At 45.7% G+C, this 16,680-nt stretch overlaps 3 protein-coding genes across 9 annotated transcripts in view; 1 reads left to right on the top strand and 2 right to left on the bottom strand.

Annotated features, from left to right (window-relative positions):
* Positions 1–9,358, bottom strand: part of rtkna (rhotekin a) — a 38,471-nt gene extending 29,113 nt beyond the window's left edge. For 4 of the 5 annotated variants that reach the window (XM_029163443.3, XM_029163444.3, XM_029163450.3 and 1 more), the window contains exon 1: positions 8,680–9,049. In XM_029163443.3, the coding sequence (XP_029019276.1) occupies positions 8,680–8,790 (111 nt within the window). In that variant the 5' untranslated portion in view covers positions 8,791–9,049. The other variant, XM_055511105.1, reaches the window with a different exon arrangement.
* Positions 9,359–12,041: 2,683 nt separating this feature from the next.
* smn1 (survival of motor neuron 1, telomeric) lies at positions 12,042–15,201 on the bottom strand. The gene is made up of 8 exons (XM_029163854.2): positions 15,044–15,201; positions 14,611–14,682; positions 14,022–14,141; positions 13,575–13,766; positions 13,215–13,376; positions 12,809–12,886; positions 12,543–12,650; positions 12,042–12,296 (listed from the first exon to the last, which is right to left on the bottom strand). Exons 1-8 carry the CDS (start codon positions 15,089–15,091, stop codon positions 12,240–12,242), a joined length of 837 nt encoding a protein of 278 aa, XP_029019687.1. The 5' UTR covers positions 15,092–15,201; the 3' UTR covers positions 12,042–12,239.
* A 70-nt stretch (positions 15,202–15,271) lies between these two features.
* hspb11 (heat shock protein, alpha-crystallin-related, b11) lies at positions 15,272–16,620 on the top strand. 3 transcript variants are annotated; one of them, XM_029163857.3, is made up of 5 exons: positions 15,272–15,406; positions 15,495–15,601; positions 16,023–16,091; positions 16,167–16,210; positions 16,296–16,620. In XM_029163857.3, exons 1-5 carry the CDS (start codon positions 15,315–15,317, stop codon positions 16,386–16,388), a joined length of 405 nt encoding a protein of 134 aa, XP_029019690.1. In that variant the 5' UTR covers positions 15,272–15,314; the 3' UTR covers positions 16,389–16,620. The 3 variants fall into 3 exon arrangements, with proteins under 3 accessions (XP_029019690.1, XP_029019689.1, XP_040928287.1); XM_029163856.3 differs by having other exon boundaries at positions 15,495–15,613; XM_041072353.2 differs by having other exon boundaries at positions 15,273–15,406; positions 15,538–15,613; positions 16,007–16,091.
* The last annotated feature ends 60 nt before the right edge of the window (positions 16,621–16,680 follow it).

Here is a 16,680-nt window from a genome sequence, read left to right as displayed (position 1 = left end):
ACACACACACACACACACACACACACACACACACACACACACACACGGGTTTATACTAGAAGAAGTAAACACTGCACAAACTCTGAGGCAAAGTGGTCCCATCTGTCACGAATAAAATTAGACAATTACTACAGAAACGCTCATTCAGCATCAAAACAGACACAGACATCATAGATGCTTGAGTCTAGAAGAAAACCTTCCAGGAGACTGCGTGACTCTTGGCTGTGCTGTGGCAGGTACCAGGTCCCATCTGTTGGTGGAGCTATGAAACCAGATGTATCACAGGGAAATCCCCCCGAAGGTCAGTTCTCAGTTAAAGAGCATAAAATGTGTGCTGACAGCCTCACAGTCATAAGTCAGACACAGAGCCGCTGTAATGACATTGTAAATCTCACCAACAGTCCGTCTTGTTATTAGTGTTTCCTTCAGTCTGTAATGTCCGTGTGATGCAGCCTGCACCCATAGATTAGATCTATGGGAGGCTATGATGATGCCTGTCAGGAGAATGTCCCACAGTCCGCTAATGATCAAAACACAAGGAGTGTCGGGGGTGAAATATTAGACAGGTCACAAATCATCAGGTTCAGCTCCGCTCGTCTTCCTCTGGGATTCCCACACCGAGAGCAGCGCGAGTGTGTCCCCGTCCATCGATCAGACGGAGGAGTCGCCTGCTTCATCACAGGCCACAGGAGCCTATGAGGCAGGATTCCAGTACTTTGTCTGCGGGCCCGTCCTCGGTATTCATCATCACGGCCCCTCGTGCTAAAGACGGTGGTTCAGCGGTGGGTCAGGAGTGAGCCAAGCGTTCTGGCTGCTTTCCAGAATCACTGCTGACTTTGCAGGGCGCTCCCTGAGCCCAGCCGCGCTGCAGCGTCACATCACTAAGCCATAAAACGCCAGCGCGTGAGAGGAGGTTCCTTTAAACACGCTCCTATGATGTTGTTATTGAGGCGTGTGGGACTAATTCAGCATAAGTGGGACGGGAAGGTGGCGATGGGAGGGAGGAGCAGGCGCTAACTGCTGCACGGCTGCAGAATCTGGAGTGGAGCGATGGCTCCCTCTGCAGAACGGCGGCAGCAGCGCAGTCAGACACAAGTGTCACAGGTTCTAATGAGATCCACCATGAGGCCGAGTAAAACAATTATAGTCGAAATAAAAGCTAAACAGAACACAACGCGCGTCATTCTTTTACCAGACCCTTAAACATCTCACGTCAAGACCTTTGTTTGCAGACGTGTGGCGACGTAGAATCTACAGCAGAAGCCTCACGAGAACCTGAACTTCTGCAGAGGAGACGTCGGGCCACGGGCACATCTGTAAAAGGTTAAAACCTGCTGATAAACAACGAGGCAGGAGAAGGTCGGCGAGTCACTTAGCATATGCTAATCGGTGGCATTTTGGAACCGTGACGGCGTTTGAATACACCCACAATATTTAAATCCCGCTCACGCTTTTAGGAGAACGGAACAAACAAGTCGTGGACAGATCCTCGTGTTCAGCTGCAAACGCGCACTCGTTGGATGTTTTTGCCCATTTGACCCATGAGTTACGGCTTTGGGAATTCCACGGTCTGACACACTGCATCACTGCATACAAAACATGTGATAAAACAATACGTGTATAAAACTAGCTGCAGCATGTTGAGTTCCACTGAATCACTTTGAATACAATAAAGGTAAAATGAGGAAGCATATATGAATAATTGGAAGTACATTGACTCAGTACAACTTCCTCCTACATTTTAACAGGTTCCTGTATGTGCAGCATCATTCGCAGCCCCGGCGAACTATCTGTGATTAAGAGTCCAAATCCACCTGAGCGAACATCACGACAAGCCGATCGCTTCGTCTCGTGGCACGCGATAATGGGAAAACAGCGACAGACACGATAAAAATAATTGCTGAGACAGCAGGAACAACCAAACGACATAACAGGATCCGACATCACGCCGTCTGCCACTGGGTCCAGTAAACAAACACATTAAAACGCAGGCACGCTGGCAGGGGCCTCGAACACAACGCAGCATGCGGCGAAGGCAGACGTGCATAATAGACCCATCTGCTCGCGTAAAGTCAAACACCTGCTCGGCATCGTCGGCGCGGAGAGCACAGCATCGTTGTCGGCGGCGGCCCTTTAGCCCCCGCCCCGCCAAAATAAAGCGCGGCGCTCGCTCGCTGAGACTGCGCTGCAAAAAATGCCGGTCGATCCTGGAAATAAAAGAGTCTAAAACACAAAGCAAGTATTCAGAGACACCTTCGCTTTGATGATTAACACGTCATCCAGCTTGACGTTCGTAATTGGCACAACATGGAGCTGAAATCAGCGCAGGAACAGGCACGAGTTCCAACACACACACACACACGCACACGCACTCGCACACACACACACACACACACACACACACACACGCACACGCACTCGCACACACACACACACACACGCACACGCACTCGCACACACACACACGCACACACACTCATCACTATATCGACTCCTTTCACAGAGCGTTCCTCTGTGTGAAAGAGAGGCCCTGACTCCATCCATTTCGTGGTAAAGTCAGGTGCTTATGGGATGTGTAGGAGCAAGGGTTGAAAAGCCCTTTGTGGGGAGAATAAAATGAAAGGCTCCTAGAACAGAAGAGGAGCAGAGAGCGCGTGGCGCGGCGGGCCGACACAGACGTGGCCCACATTCTGCAGCCGTAATGGCCGCGTGCGAAGGTTAATGACGTGTCCCCCGCTGAAGTCACAGTCTAAACTTAGAGCACGCGGCCAAATTGGCTTTTTCGCCGCCTATAAAAGGCCGAGGATGCACTGTTTCAGCGTGTTTCAGGTCTGCTCATCAATATCAGATGAGACAAAAAAGGGAAATAAAAGCCCGCCTAGGTTTCATGGCTTCAGCTCAGATGTTGAAAACTGACAGAGACACAGAAGACGGATTCCACGGGAACAAAGCTCCTCGCATTTCAGAGCCCTCCGTCATAAGTCAAAGGGGCCTGACAACAAGTGTCCCGGCCTGAAAAGGAAACCACGCGCTGGAATGCGCGTGTATTTTAGTCAATGTTTACCAGAGCAGTGCTGGGGGGGGGGGGTCTTATGTTGACAGGAGGAAGATACCTTTGACGGGAGGCCGTCACGGTCTTTACAGTCAGTTAACCACAGGCTCAGAGGTAACGGACACTGAACAGTGATCTTCCTGGTAAAGTAGGGCTTTCTTTATGTAATGTGGATCAGTAAAGTGGGTTATTGCCTCAGTGAGCCATTTAAAAAAAAGAGGCCCTATTTTCTGCTACGTCGGGGGACGGCGGTGGTGGTGTCGCCCACATGACGCTTCTCCTGGGGAACGGAGGCGCCGACGGTGACAGATCAGGGAGAATAAAGCGAGGACGTAAACGCTCACGGGTGCAGGTGAGCGGGACGTCGAGGTAATGCCTCATCTGCAGCGCGTGGAACAGAGCACGTTTGGATCTGGAAGAAGTCAGGACGTTTAGTGTAATACTCCATTTAGGCTCCGCTCTGGTTCCGTTTATAGCGCTTCAACGCTAACTCTCTATGTTGTGTGGGAGAGCTGAGTCCACAACAATCATTCCCATTGTGACGCTTTCTTCAGCATCAAAGGGTGAAAGCGCCGGCACGACGGCTCTTCTGGGCCGATGCAGAACGCTCCACGCGCCGAGCGAGGCGGCGGAGGAGCATCCGGCGATTACGCCACCTCCATCTGCCTGTTACACAAGTCACTGCTAGTGACGGCCTCGCTCAGGACCGAACAAAGCCCGTCTGTGTCTGGGAATATGCAGCAGAGCAGCAGAGCTCGCTTAGTCACCGTCTGAAGGTGTGTGTGTGTGTGTGTGTGTGTGTGTGTGTGTGTGTGTGTGTGTGTGTGTGTGTGTGTGTGTGTGTGTGTGTGTGTGTGTGTGTGTGTGTCGTGTGCCCAACGACAAGCTCAAAAGTTCATTTCCCCCTGTATCGACACGTCCCCAGTTTTAACACATACAGTGTTTGTGGCTGGGTGGGGCACCAGACTCTTGAACAGCTGCTGAGCTGCACCCTGACACCACTTTCCACAGAGACACACGGGCCACGAGGCTCATTCCAAGGCCAGAAAAGCTGCTCGGGTCCTCACACTGTGTTCTGTGAAGAAACGACATTAGAACGCAGTAACGAATGAGGGACATTTATAGCAAACTACCCCATATGCACAAACAAATACACGCTGTAGGGCGATGCAAACAACCTACAAAGTGCCAAAGTGATTATGTTTCAGAGACAGGGCTCTGAACGGCCTGTCCAGCAGTGACTTTAGACAAGACAGAACTTCAGGGCTTCTCAGGCCCGACAGCAAGCGAACGCAGCACGTCTCAAAACAACCAGAACATGAACCCTTCAGTCAAATGCTACAATAATAACATGAGAAGACAGATGTTTAGCAGTCTGCAGTATAATCGTTTAAATACTGTATTTGAACAATAAAGCTTTTTTCCTCATTCTATGGCCAACAGCCTAATCGTTACCGTGGCAACGGTGACAGGACACCGGTCGAATTTCACTCACGGCTTAAATAAACAGAGATTACACATTTGTTTTGTGCTCGCACTCGGAGGCAGAGTGGGAACGAATGCAGTAAAAATGAGAAGTCAAACGTTTCCTGCTTCAATTATCCCCCAATTTGCCCAGAAAACCCAGGCAATTCAGCCTTTAGGAGAGAAGGGGCTCAGGAGGGGTAAACTTTTCTCTGGCACCCTCTCTGGACCCCCGCAATGTTCAACATGCAGGAAAGGCTGGGGGGGGTTGTACTACCGGTTAGTCCCACTCCCACACAAAAAACCCTATGTCATAATTCCACCACAGACTCTGTGGGACGGAGCTGGCACTGGGAACCCTGGTGGAGCTGGAGAGGCCAGTCTTTGGATTCCCTGGGTCCCGGAGCCTCGTTCGCTGGCATCTCATGGCCTCCCGGAACGGGGGCTTGGTCTTGGGTTTCAGTACAGCGATGGCCCATTGTTCTCCGGGTTCACGGAGCGGCCTCCAGAGAGCGACTTGGGGGGAAGTTTTGGCATTCAATGAATGAAACCCCCTGTGAGCAGGTTCGTGGTCTGAGACGCTCCTTCTCTGCCAGGAAAAACCTCCATCTACGCACACGTGACCTCTCTCTGGGTTTATGGGAGCAAACGTGTGCTCACATAAACCAACTCACAACACCAGGAGGCTGTTCCGTGCAGCGACTGCCTCTGAACTATCGGACCTACATCCAGGCATCTGCAGAAAACATATCGGTTTGACAGGTTCTCCACCTTCTGCAGACTCCTCCAGCTGATCCACGTTTTGATAAAAGCCATTTCTTTGGTATTTCTTTTAGTCAGCGCAGAAACACATACTTGTCAGTGAATATATGCTGAGCAAAGGGAACGCCCATAGTTTCCAAAATATCCCTAAAGCCGCGGGTATGTTCTCCCTGGTGAGAGCGTGTGGCTCCTTGGGGTGGAAGAGCAGACCGAACCACAGCCCAAAGCTGGTAAAGCTTTTATTTAACACCAAGTGGCAGGTTCCCAGGCCGGGCCTGCAGCCGGGCCAGAGAGCGGGTGGATGGGTGTGTCCTCACATGCGCGTCTAGCCACTTCCTGGCTGGTGGTAGCCACAGTGGTGTGAACTACCGGGGACCCGTCCCTGGGTTAAACATAGCGCAAGGTCGGAGCACTGAAATAGGGGAGATTCCGTTCCCACCTCCGTAATAATAAGCGGCTCCCGCTCTGACCCCGGGTGGCTTCCGCTCAAGCAGCAGAGAGCGTGGACGAGGACGGGGTCCAGAGACGCCGGTGGCCTCGCGGATGCAGAAAGCAGATGTCAGCGTCAGGCGGAGGATCCGGGCGCGTGGCTGCAAAAAGGATTTCTGAGCGCATCCGGCTGGGCCGAGTACTCGTTCTCCTGGCGCCGTCCTCTCACTCACCTGTCAGTTTGTAAAACACGCGCAGCAGAGTGATGCAGAGCCTTCAACCCAGGACCCACTGCCAGGACTTTGCTTAATAATGCATAGATACTTCATGTACAGTACATGATCCAATAGTTTAATACAAAACTATACTGTATCTCAAACTGCACGTCAGACCTTCATTTACATAAGTAATGGTTGGAATAATGCACATAGTCCAGAGGGAAACCCACGAAGCCTGATTCTGCAGTCTGTAAATTAATAATAGAAGCCATTTAGTCTTACAAACTCACGCTCATGGCTTCAGGCAGGACTACACACACACACACACACACACACACACACACACACACACACACACACACACACACACACACACACAGAGTCGTGTTTCACATCTACGTGGGGACTCACCATTGACATAATGCCTTCCCTAGCACCTTACCCTTCACCAAACCATCACAACTAAAGGCAGACGTCAAACCCTTGCTCTAATACGAACCAAACAACAAACCTTATCCACTGAAATAGCAATACGTACTGTACATATTGAATCACCCCCGCTTTCACTATGCAAATACATCCACCAAACCGAAAGCTGGCAGGACCGGTCACTTTGGGTTCAAGCCAGTGAAACACATACATTTAGTCTTGCTCCATCCGCTGCTGAAGCACTGTGGGCTTCGTTTTCTGATAACGCAGTTCAAATCGCCTTTAAGTAGGAACATTAACACAAGAAGCTGGAACGGCGGCCCCACAGTGCACACAAACGCGCCGTCCACTGGCACGGTGCAACAGGGCCGCTTTCACGCCCAGGCTGCCTGCCTCATTGAAATGCCACAGACTGGTTCCGCTGCAGCTACGAGAGCCGGAGGAAACGTCCCGCTCTCTGAAAGAAGATCATTAGCATTGGCCACAATAAGGGAAACACAAATGAATCTGCTATGGGAAGCGAGAGCGAGCGGATTACAGAGTAAACGCAAGAGATAGAAGACGACAAGTCCTGGTCCTGTGTAATAATTAACACAAATACTAAGAGGAAAAGAATCTGTTATTTCAGGTTTTGCTGTTGGCACTTTGTTTTTAATCAATGATTGAATCAACCACTAATTCAACCTCTTACAAAAGAACAAAATATTATGAAAGGTGAGTAATAAATTCCTGTGATGCCTCAAAGAATAACTTTTGCTCAACTCTCTAGTCTTGTCTTATCTTCCTGTCTCTGAACTGGAACTGGAACTGCCTCTATTGTTTGTCTGACATTAGATCGTTGCCTCCTGGTGTAACGGAGCCAAAGACCTCGGCCTCAGCTTGTGTCATGGGCTTCATCAGCCTGGATAGTTAGTGAACCAGGAAGACCATGCGTCATGAACCTCCAGACTACCTCACCTGGGTGACGGAACCTTCAGCGACGTGAAGTCACGCTGTTCAGACGTCAGGGTAATTCTGAGCGCGTCTGACCCCTGAAGGGTTATTGTGACATGAATCATAAGCAGCAAGTATAAGCTGACAGCGCGTATGTATGCGCACATTCGTGGCCTGGGTGAAAGAGCGAGGGATTGGACAACAAAGGATAAAGGCAGAATCAATACTACTATCCATTTGCTATATTGCACCATTAACATTCCTTAAGTATCCTCTTACCATTGAGCCTCCCCCTCGCTCCGCCTGTCTCAATCCTGTCTGGCAAAATAAAATCACTTCCACAACGACGCACATCTGAAACGCGGGCTTCCTTTTAATTTAGCAGAGAAAAACAATCCCCAAAACAAAAACACGTTTCTGGCTAAATAGCTAAATACCAGCAAGGAAATCAAAGTAGCATGGTCGCGGCCTGGGGCCCACAGGCAGGAGGCAAGTGTGTGTGTGGGGGGGGGGGGTGAAGAAGGTCCAGAGGAAGGACGCTGCATCAAAACAGTAACAAAGTGGACTGTGGGTCAAAAATAATTGTAGGTTCGACTGAGATTCGCCCGAGCTTGTCTGCACTGCACCGCACCGACGAACGGTGGCTAATAAGAAGCAGATGTTGACGCGGGAGGAGAAAAAAAATGGAAAGCGTGCACGAGGAGAAGCAGTTCTAACCCGGTGACAAACAGCTGAGAGCGATGTGCCGGCTGCGGCGTTGACCTAGTTCCCAACTTTTGAGGGACGCGGTCACTTTGGCCTGTCCCCTTGAGGACGACGGTCCACGTGGTCCACGAGCCCGACGCCAGCTCACACTCTGATTCAAGTGTGAGAAGCAGAGCAAAAATTAATATGGACCACTGTCAAAACAATTCTAACCTTAATAATAATAAAATAAATAATAATTCTTTAAAACCGTAATGTAAACTAAAGGTTAATAACATTAAGGCCATTTGAGCTACTATTAAACTACTGATGTTGTCTGGAGCTCCAATAAAGTTTGAAGTCTCTGTTGGCATATTATAGATTTTTGTTCAGATTCAAGCAAGATGCAAAGTGGTTTGGAAGCGGAGCAATTAAGAGCTTTAATTACAGAACGTGATCACAACAGTCCGACTCTTTAGAGCGATTTAATTAAACTATCCCCACGAAACAAGCGGGGAACGCGCTCAAACACATTTACAAGATTAAACGTGGGCCAAGTAAGTTTGAAGAGAGAGAGAGAGAGAGAGAGAGAGAGAGAGAGAGAGAGAGAGAGAGAGATGAGTCGAACTTGTAAACAGAGTCCCTTACGTTTAATGTGCGCGTTTGTTGTGTGGATGCGGCGTGAAAGCTGGCGAACAATCAGTCTACCTGTGATGTGTCCAGGAAAGCGCTCTTTCTGAACTTCCCTCGCCGTATCTCCATTTCAAGGGCAGAGCCGCGGGCAACGGTGGCTCTCGCCGTTTGATTTCGGCAAAACATCGCCGCCGCTCGCTGGAAACTTCACAGACGGTCCCGTGTAGCGCGCGTTAGCCGAACTTAAAGTGGGCGCCGAGGCAGGGATCGCATCAAAAAAAAAAAGAAAAAAGAAAACGAAAAAAGAAAGAAAAAGTGCCAAACAGTCGCGGCGCGGAGATCCAGGTGGCCACAAAAGTCTCTGGAGACTTGGGCAAAGCTGCGAATCAGACGCGGACGTCTCCTTGTGATGTGTGTGTGTGGAGCGAGAGTAGCAGGAACAGACGCAGACCTGACACAGCCGCTCTTGGCCGATGACTCCTCACTCCGTTGGAACGCGGCCCCTCGCGCGTCCGGCGGCGACACGGTGACACCCCACGCGGCGCAGCTGCCCCGTCCCGCCTCCGGAGACCTCTACCGGCGGGGACCGGCAGGAGACACGCAGGAACGGAACCCAACTACAACTACAGCAATCAGACCCCGAGGATAAAACAGGATGAAGCGCAATCCCTTTATAGAATGAGACAGCGTTCGCTTCTTGTGTCTGGGCTTTTATTCTACTGTAACTTACATTAAAAACAAGTTGTCAACTACAATAAACAAGACTTTTTATGCTTTTGACTTGAGGTTGTAGTGTTTGATCATTTATTATGCCTGATGAATCCACCGGTGGGTCTGGCTATGTTTGTTCCCCCACTCTGCAGCCTTTCACGCCTGTTTCAATCAATGGGGTGTGGATGTTTGTTTCGTGCTCTAACACAGCCCAGCAAGCTTCAGCAGGAATGTGCATCACATCCATCCAGTGGAGGCACCAGGACTTCTCTGGACTCGCTGTGAGTGTTATTTTGAAAAGTCAAAAGGGTCGTTAAGGACTGGTCCCATGATCACAGAGGTCACATTCACACAGACAGCGACGGACGACTGCTGGGAAGTCACACGCTTGCGACACAAAGGCAAATCACCACGAACCACGAATCCGCTTCCATGTATGACGTGCATTCAGAAATGCTTTTGTTTAGTGTTCAGATCACTTACAGACACACTGCAAACACACAGATGACCTACTACTATCTAAATACATGAAAGTATAATAATTAAAAGTAAGATGAGGAGTCATATACATGACTATATATATATATATATATATATATATATATATATATATATATATATATATATATATATATATATATATATATCACATACAGCTTATTTACTGTGTGTCATGGTTATTGTAATTTTATTGAAATCCCCAAATGATCACATTTTTCTCCTACAATACAGGAGGAAGGATCGATCTAGGCATGTGGCACCATTAACCAGAAGACATTGCAATGTAATCAGTCTATATAATGTGTTTTTCCCCCCTCTATTTCTGGCAGAATTGTTTTAATTGACTTGACTAAGCTAGTAGTCTGTGTTGTGGTTTCTTGTTGTGATGCTGTGTTCATTCTTCTTGTTTTCCAACATTCAGAACATTCGGTGTAGTGTTTTTGTTTGTGTTCTGCTGAAGTAGAAAAAAAATGTGAATGGGCTGACGTTGTTCGCACCACAGTCTTCCAAATGCAACGATGAGTGAAGTTCTGCAAAAACTATCGTCACCCAGACTCCACGGAGAAAGCGCGAGGGGCTGCTTTTCTAATCTCCCCCCAAGTCTCCTATTTAAAAGCCGGATGTTTGTTGATGTTGGGAGCCTGAGTAAATAGCTGAAGGCGCTGTAACTCATGCAGCAATGTGATCTCACTTAGATGTCTGTGTCCTAGAAGGGCCTATGTGAAATGCAGATTATGTTTACATGCCTGATGCCTCTCTGGTCAGTAGGGGGTAGACAGTCACAGAGGGGAGCAGAGTTTTCCCAAGCTAGGTCTGACCCCTTTTTAACTCCACACTAGGCACCACAGAGCCCTTTGGGCAGCTCAGATTGCTGCAGAGTCAGGCAGGCAATGGGCTTATGTGCAGGCTTTGCCATGGCAGATTTAAAACCCATCTGTGGGGAAAAGATAGGTCTGATTTATCACCCCTTGTTTATAGTGCATATTCTATTTGTAAATCCCACAAACTACATTCTCTCCTGTCGCCGTCCTTGTTTGCGTTCTGGTTCTCGCCCACTTGCCCGCACACGTGCACACAAAAACACGTCAGGGACAAAAGCGTTCGCTGCAGCGGGAATCAAATATGACGGTTAAGACTGGCACAGTCGGGGTGAGCTATGAGATGGCAACTACAGCCGCTACACAGACAAAGGGAGCAGTCTTCACCCAGAAAGCAGCTGGGGGAAGATCACATGGTACAAAAACATGAGACGATCATGCTGCTACATCCTGCCACAAACCCCTTTTCAGGTTCCCTCGCAAGTACACACATGATCAATTGCCCAATGCATTAAAACCTTGGAATGGGTGTAAGTGGGCAAGAAATCAGCACAATAGGAAATATAGGAAATCTTTTCTTTGCATGTACTGGAAACACTACAGGCTCAGCAGAAATACTGTGGCTGTTCTCAGTGTAATTACGTTGGTTTTCTATATTCTAAGTAGCAGCTTGCATACAGTATTTGTATCCACCGCTCCTGTTCTTAAATTATTAAACCTCAAACATTCTTCAACATGAAAAAAGTAAAAAAAGATAAGCTTTTATCTGCTCTAGACCTTCAAAACTATTATCACATTACAGAATTGCGTCCATGAACAAACAGGTATGTGTGTAATTTTTAGAATGTATTTTTCTCCACATCTGTTTCATAATATCTCTGTCTGAAACCTTGCCCACTATCACTGTAAAATACAGTATGCACTTTTCTGATGTGAACCGAGAAACATAACGGTAGATGTGATGTGTTATTGGGTGGTAAATGATGGGAACACCTCAGGGGGAACGGTGAGTTTGAATTCAGGGCACATATTGGAATAATGCTGTGCATTGGTGAGCGCAGCAGTGGGGGCTGGAGCAGGACGCAGGGCCGGCATGCAATCAGATTCTTAGCATGCCCGGAGACGTACTGCTGTGTGCAGTGCACACACATTTGTCGGTGGAGAGTGTCTCTACATGGCAGAGCTCATGTACACATTACGCAGGCTATTATGTATTCATGCCACATTCTCCTGTAGTGTGAACACATTATATTAGTCTGACTTCTGCTGGACAATACTTGTCATTACAAGCCCACATCCTTGGGCTCATCGCATGTATATAAACTAGTGAGCAAGCAGACCGCTCCCTCTTGTTCTAGTGTCAATGTTACAAGTGTAATAAAATCAATATAAAAAACAGTTCCCAACTGTGATTTGATAGCCTTTATTAAATCTATTTACAAAGAATACAAAACTGTCCTTGAACTGTGATGAATGTTTTGTACAGGTGCACTTAATATTCAACACTTCATTCTGAAAGAAAGACACAGGTCAGAATTGACAGGGAGGGTGGACGTGGCCCCAGGTGAGGCCCTGAGCAACGGAAACCACTAAATCTTCAGCTCGTCATTTGTGGTGCAGTTTTGTCCACTTGGCAGATTCTTTTCGTCCTTGTTTCAACCCCTATAAAAGAATAATATGATGTTAATAGCTTTGCTTTGCGAATCAAAGACTACCATCCATTAAAGTCCTAGAGGTATTTGACCAAAGGACTCCTGTAGGTAGGAATCACAAGAGCAAAAACGTTACGTTACCAGAGACAAAAAGCAGCAAAAGCAAGTAATCAAATTCACTGTGCAAGAGAGCGAACGTATAAATAAAAGCTAGAAATTCTGTTAATGGCACATAATAAACCAGCAGTGCACATACCAAGTAGTAGCCCGTGTGATATCCACTCATGTACCAGGAGATGAGCACACTGCCTAATGCCTCATCATCCACCATGTCAGGGCTCATTGGTGGAGGTGGAGGGATCATCTGAGGCAGACACATCAACAGGAGAGTGGGGTCAGAAGGTTGATGATGGAGACTCACAATCTCTCATGACACGGTACCTCTCAATTCACCAGTGGAAATAAGGAGTGTTTGGTCTTTATATTTACACAGGACAGAATAAGAGAGAGATCCCAACTCACCGGCGGACCAAAAGGCATCACGGGAGGCCAGGCAGGAGGTACAAGTCTGTGATGGCCAGATCGTCTGCTCCCCCCTTGCTAGAAAATAGAAATAATAAAGAGTGATGCCAGTGCTACCAGACATCAAGGCTGAAACGATTCCTTGAGCAACTCAACGACTAAAAATCCTCTATGCAAATTCTGCTAAACAAAGCTTTTTAAAAAAAAATTATATACAGCAGATACTGCATATCTCATGAATGATTATAACTGTTGGAGAACATGTTCCAGGTTCAACGAGGAGAGAAATCTATACTATTTTTTGGACATTGTCTCTATTTGAAAATGAAATGCTCAATGAAATAAAAAGGAGAATGAAAATATAAAAGCCAACTTTTGTAAACTTCATCTGTACAGTGAGTATTACCTGTTTAAAATCAGGCATGGGAGGTGGGCCTGGAGGAAACCCAGGGAAGCCAGAAGCCCACATAGGATGAGCATCTCTGTGGGGTTTGGATTTTTGTCCTTTGAGTTGGTTCATGGAGCCTGACCTGTCACTTTCTTCTGTTGACGATTCTGTCTCATTTACCTTAATTTGCAGGCCACAATATGACAGGTATAACTAAAACTTCCCTTTATAGCTTGGTATATGTATTCTATATTGCAATCAATGAAAAAAATAATGGAAAAATGATGAAAGCACTAAACAAACTGGATCAGGACCCAAAATACATTAAATGTCCAGTAAAAAAAAGTACAATGATTAGAATAGATCATTTTACTTCACCTTGGAATTGGTTTCTTCACCAGTCTCAGAAATATCCGAAAGAAGGTCTTCAAGGTTCTGCTCCTCCTCATTGCCATATCCTGTATAGACAACAACACAAGTGCCCCTGGTTTTGTCTATAGAGGTGATGGTGCCTGGATAGAGTTGTCCATCTTCTGACCAGTAAGCACTACATGCATCCCCAACCTGCCACTGTGACAAAACATGAATAGTTAGTTTTGTCAAAGTGAAAACATGTTAACTTAAATCTGGGGTTTGAACCAACTAAACCATGAAAAATTAATTAAGAAACCTGAGATGTGTGGTGGAACACACATTTGTCTAAAGTTAAAATAATTACTACTGTGAAAGAGGTTTCAGTTAATAGCATCCTCATAATGTGTCATGAATGTCACCTGTAAACAATCCTCCTGTTTATTCATCTACATTTTGGTTGCAGTTACACACCTCTTTATCCGGTGGCGAGTTAGTTCTTTTCCTGCTTTGGTTCTTCTTGGTGTTCTTTCGTTTCTTTTCTGCTTGTTTTTTCTGAGGGCTTTGTGATTCATCCTCACCTTTAAGAGCAGTCTGGCCATAAAACAAGAGCAGAGACCTCGAAATCAAAGCTATTTTCCACATTGTAGCGCATTGTCAACTTAAAATGAAATTAAAAGGTACAAAGATGAAAAAATAAATATTTTTTTACTAAGTAAAAATAAATTAAGCACTTACTCTCTCATTTTCATAGGTAAATACAATATGTATGAAGCATCAGGTCTCACTTGTGAGCAGATGTGGACTTTTCTATACATAAAGAAATCATAAAACATGCATACAAGTATCCTACATGATGCTAAGGCACCTGCATACAGTATATTGTCAATATGCTGCATGCATGGCACGTGCTGGCCTACAAACTCTGACACGTGTTCCCTTCTTTTCAGTATAACTAATTTCTATTGAGTCATTTTTAAAAAATAAAAAAAACTAGCGAAACTACTATTAACATAAACGCAATCAGACAAATACACGTTTAGCACGCATGGTAGCATCTCACCTTGAAGGACGCAACTGCCTTGTCATAAGCCTTTATCAGGGCGGTGTCATCCCAAATGTCTGAATCGTCACTCTGCAAAAGTGAACAAATTTCAATCCATATATATGACTCTAAGATTTAACACAAAACAACCTTAGTTCATTTAATTCCCTTGGCTCATTTTAGTTAAAGCCAAGACATCTTTACTTTTTACAACCATGTGCAGTTAAAGCGGATCCACCAGGCGCACTGCATTAAAAATGCAATAAGGTCATATTTATTCAAACTATTCATATCAGCCACACAGCGATATTCATTTTTCGCTCTTTGTTTCCCAACTTAGCCGAACGGTAAGTTGTGTAGCGGCTAAACCCCCTTGGTCTTGGTCTCCATCGCCGTTAAATTGATCACTGTCTCTCACTGCTCGCATATGTTATCAAGTGTCGTGACCAACCTGTCCGGTTCCGCGTGCAAATAGCACGTCTTTGCACCCGTTCGCCATGTAAAGATGTGGAATTTTCACGGCTACTAGCTAAACAACTAACGACCAACGTGAGTCGGAAGTGACGACGTAAGACGCGCGCTGACGTATATATCATGCGACGCAGTGGTTGGCTTGGCAACGACAATAGCTGGTCGCCGACTTCCAGAAGACCCGTAAACATAAAAGCAGCGGCGAGGCGTTGTTGTTCTCACCCAGACGTCACGCACCTCGCTGTGGGAGGATGATCGAGTCCCCTCTAAGTTCTTTGGGCGCAAAAGTTGTCGTCGTGGCATCCAGCGACGAGAATCACCCACCAGAGAACATCATTGACGGGTGAGTGTTGTCTCTTTGAATCCAGCGCTGCTTCCACACATCCGATCAGGGCTGATGTGCGTTAACATGTGCGTGTTCTTGTCCACAGAAACACTAACACTTTTTGGATGTCCACCGGGATGTTTCCACAGGAGTTCATCATTCGCTTTGCTCAACCCACTGGAGTTTCTGCCGTGTCCGTGGACAGTCACAATGGTAACGAGGACAGTAGGTGTATGCTGTTATACTGTGTACCGTTACTGTTAACATAGCCTTTGCTTTTACCACATTTGTTTTACATACATTTCAGAATAGTTTTATATAGACAAGATTTAGTAACAAACCTTAAACAATATGGTATTAAGAGTGTGGATTAATATATTTTTTGAAAGATAAAGTAGATAATAATTCAAAATAAGGTAGGCTAAACTTAAATATTGTCCAATAGTATAATTTAAATTATATTAGAAATGGTATTTGCAATTTCTACATTAGTCAAAATGGTTATATCATAATATATGATATTATATATTTTGTTATATATAGAGATATAAGAAAATATAACAACTTCATGTATTTCCAATGTTTGTATGTCTTTTGAAACATTTATAGTGTATATAGTTTTTCTCTATTTCAGTCAAACATCTAAAGATAGAAAAGAATACGTCACAAAATGCTTCCCAGTTTGAGCCAGTAACAGCAAAAGGTACGGAGGATCCTGAGGTGAATGTTGAGTAATAATATTAACTGAATTGATGTTAACTAACTTATTGCTTTACAGAGTTTGAAAATACAGAGGGACATCTCCAATCAAATACAATTCCAGTAAGTTAAAAATAAATATTACTATGTGAGACATTTTGTTGCACAGAATTGACAGGAAAACAGCTGTTTCTGTCTTCTCTTTCAGCTAATTGGAAGCACTGCAACACATCTTCGTTTTATCATCACTGCAGGATATGATCACTTTGTTTCAGTGCACAGAGTCAGTATACAAAATTGAGACACTTTGTTTTTGTGAACTCATGCCTTATAATATGTGGCAGTAATTGTTGTAAACATTAGTAGATCTCATTATATGCTCAAGCTGTTGATTAAGGACACGCACACTCATCTTCTCCCTGTTGGCAAAATGTTGCAACAGTATATGTTAATCTAATAAACATTTTTATGAACACTTTGGAAAAATCAATTATGTATTCTCCAACTAAATAAATGTAAATTAAATCAAATTAGCAATTCAGCTTTACTGTCTTGATCTTGTGAAGTGGTAGACAAAGCATGTGGTTGAAAGC

The sequence above is a fragment of the Betta splendens genome, chromosome 9 (assembly GCF_900634795.4).
Source record: "Betta splendens chromosome 9, fBetSpl5.4, whole genome shotgun sequence".
In the NCBI taxonomy this organism is placed as follows: domain Eukaryota; kingdom Metazoa; phylum Chordata; class Actinopteri; order Anabantiformes; family Osphronemidae; genus Betta; species Betta splendens.
The sequence above is the reverse complement of the archived record's forward strand: the minus strand, read 5'-3'. Positions and strand labels throughout refer to the sequence as shown.

Coding starts and splice junctions, on each gene's coding strand:
- hspb11 (XM_029163856.3), top strand. CDS start 15,315: ATGATCGAGTCCCCTCTAAGTTCTTTGGGCGCAAAAGTTGTCGTCGTG. Junction 15,614..16,022: donor TCACAATGGTAACGAGGACA/GTAGGTGTATGC, acceptor TCTCTATTTCAG/TCAAACATCTAAAGATAGAA. Junction 16,211..16,295: donor TCCAATCAAATACAATTCCA/GTAAGTTAAAAA, acceptor CTTCTCTTTCAG/CTAATTGGAAGCACTGCAAC.
- smn1 (XM_029163854.2), bottom strand. CDS start 15,091: ATGGCGAACGGGTGCAAAGACGTGCTATTTGCACGCGGAACCGGACAG. Junction 12,651..12,808: donor TGATGCCTTTTGGTCCGCCG/GTGAGTTGGGAT, acceptor TGTCTGCCTCAG/ATGATCCCTCCACCTCCACC. Junction 12,297..12,542: donor ATCACACGGGCTACTACTTG/GTATGTGCACTG, acceptor ATTCTTTTATAG/GGGTTGAAACAAGGACGAAA.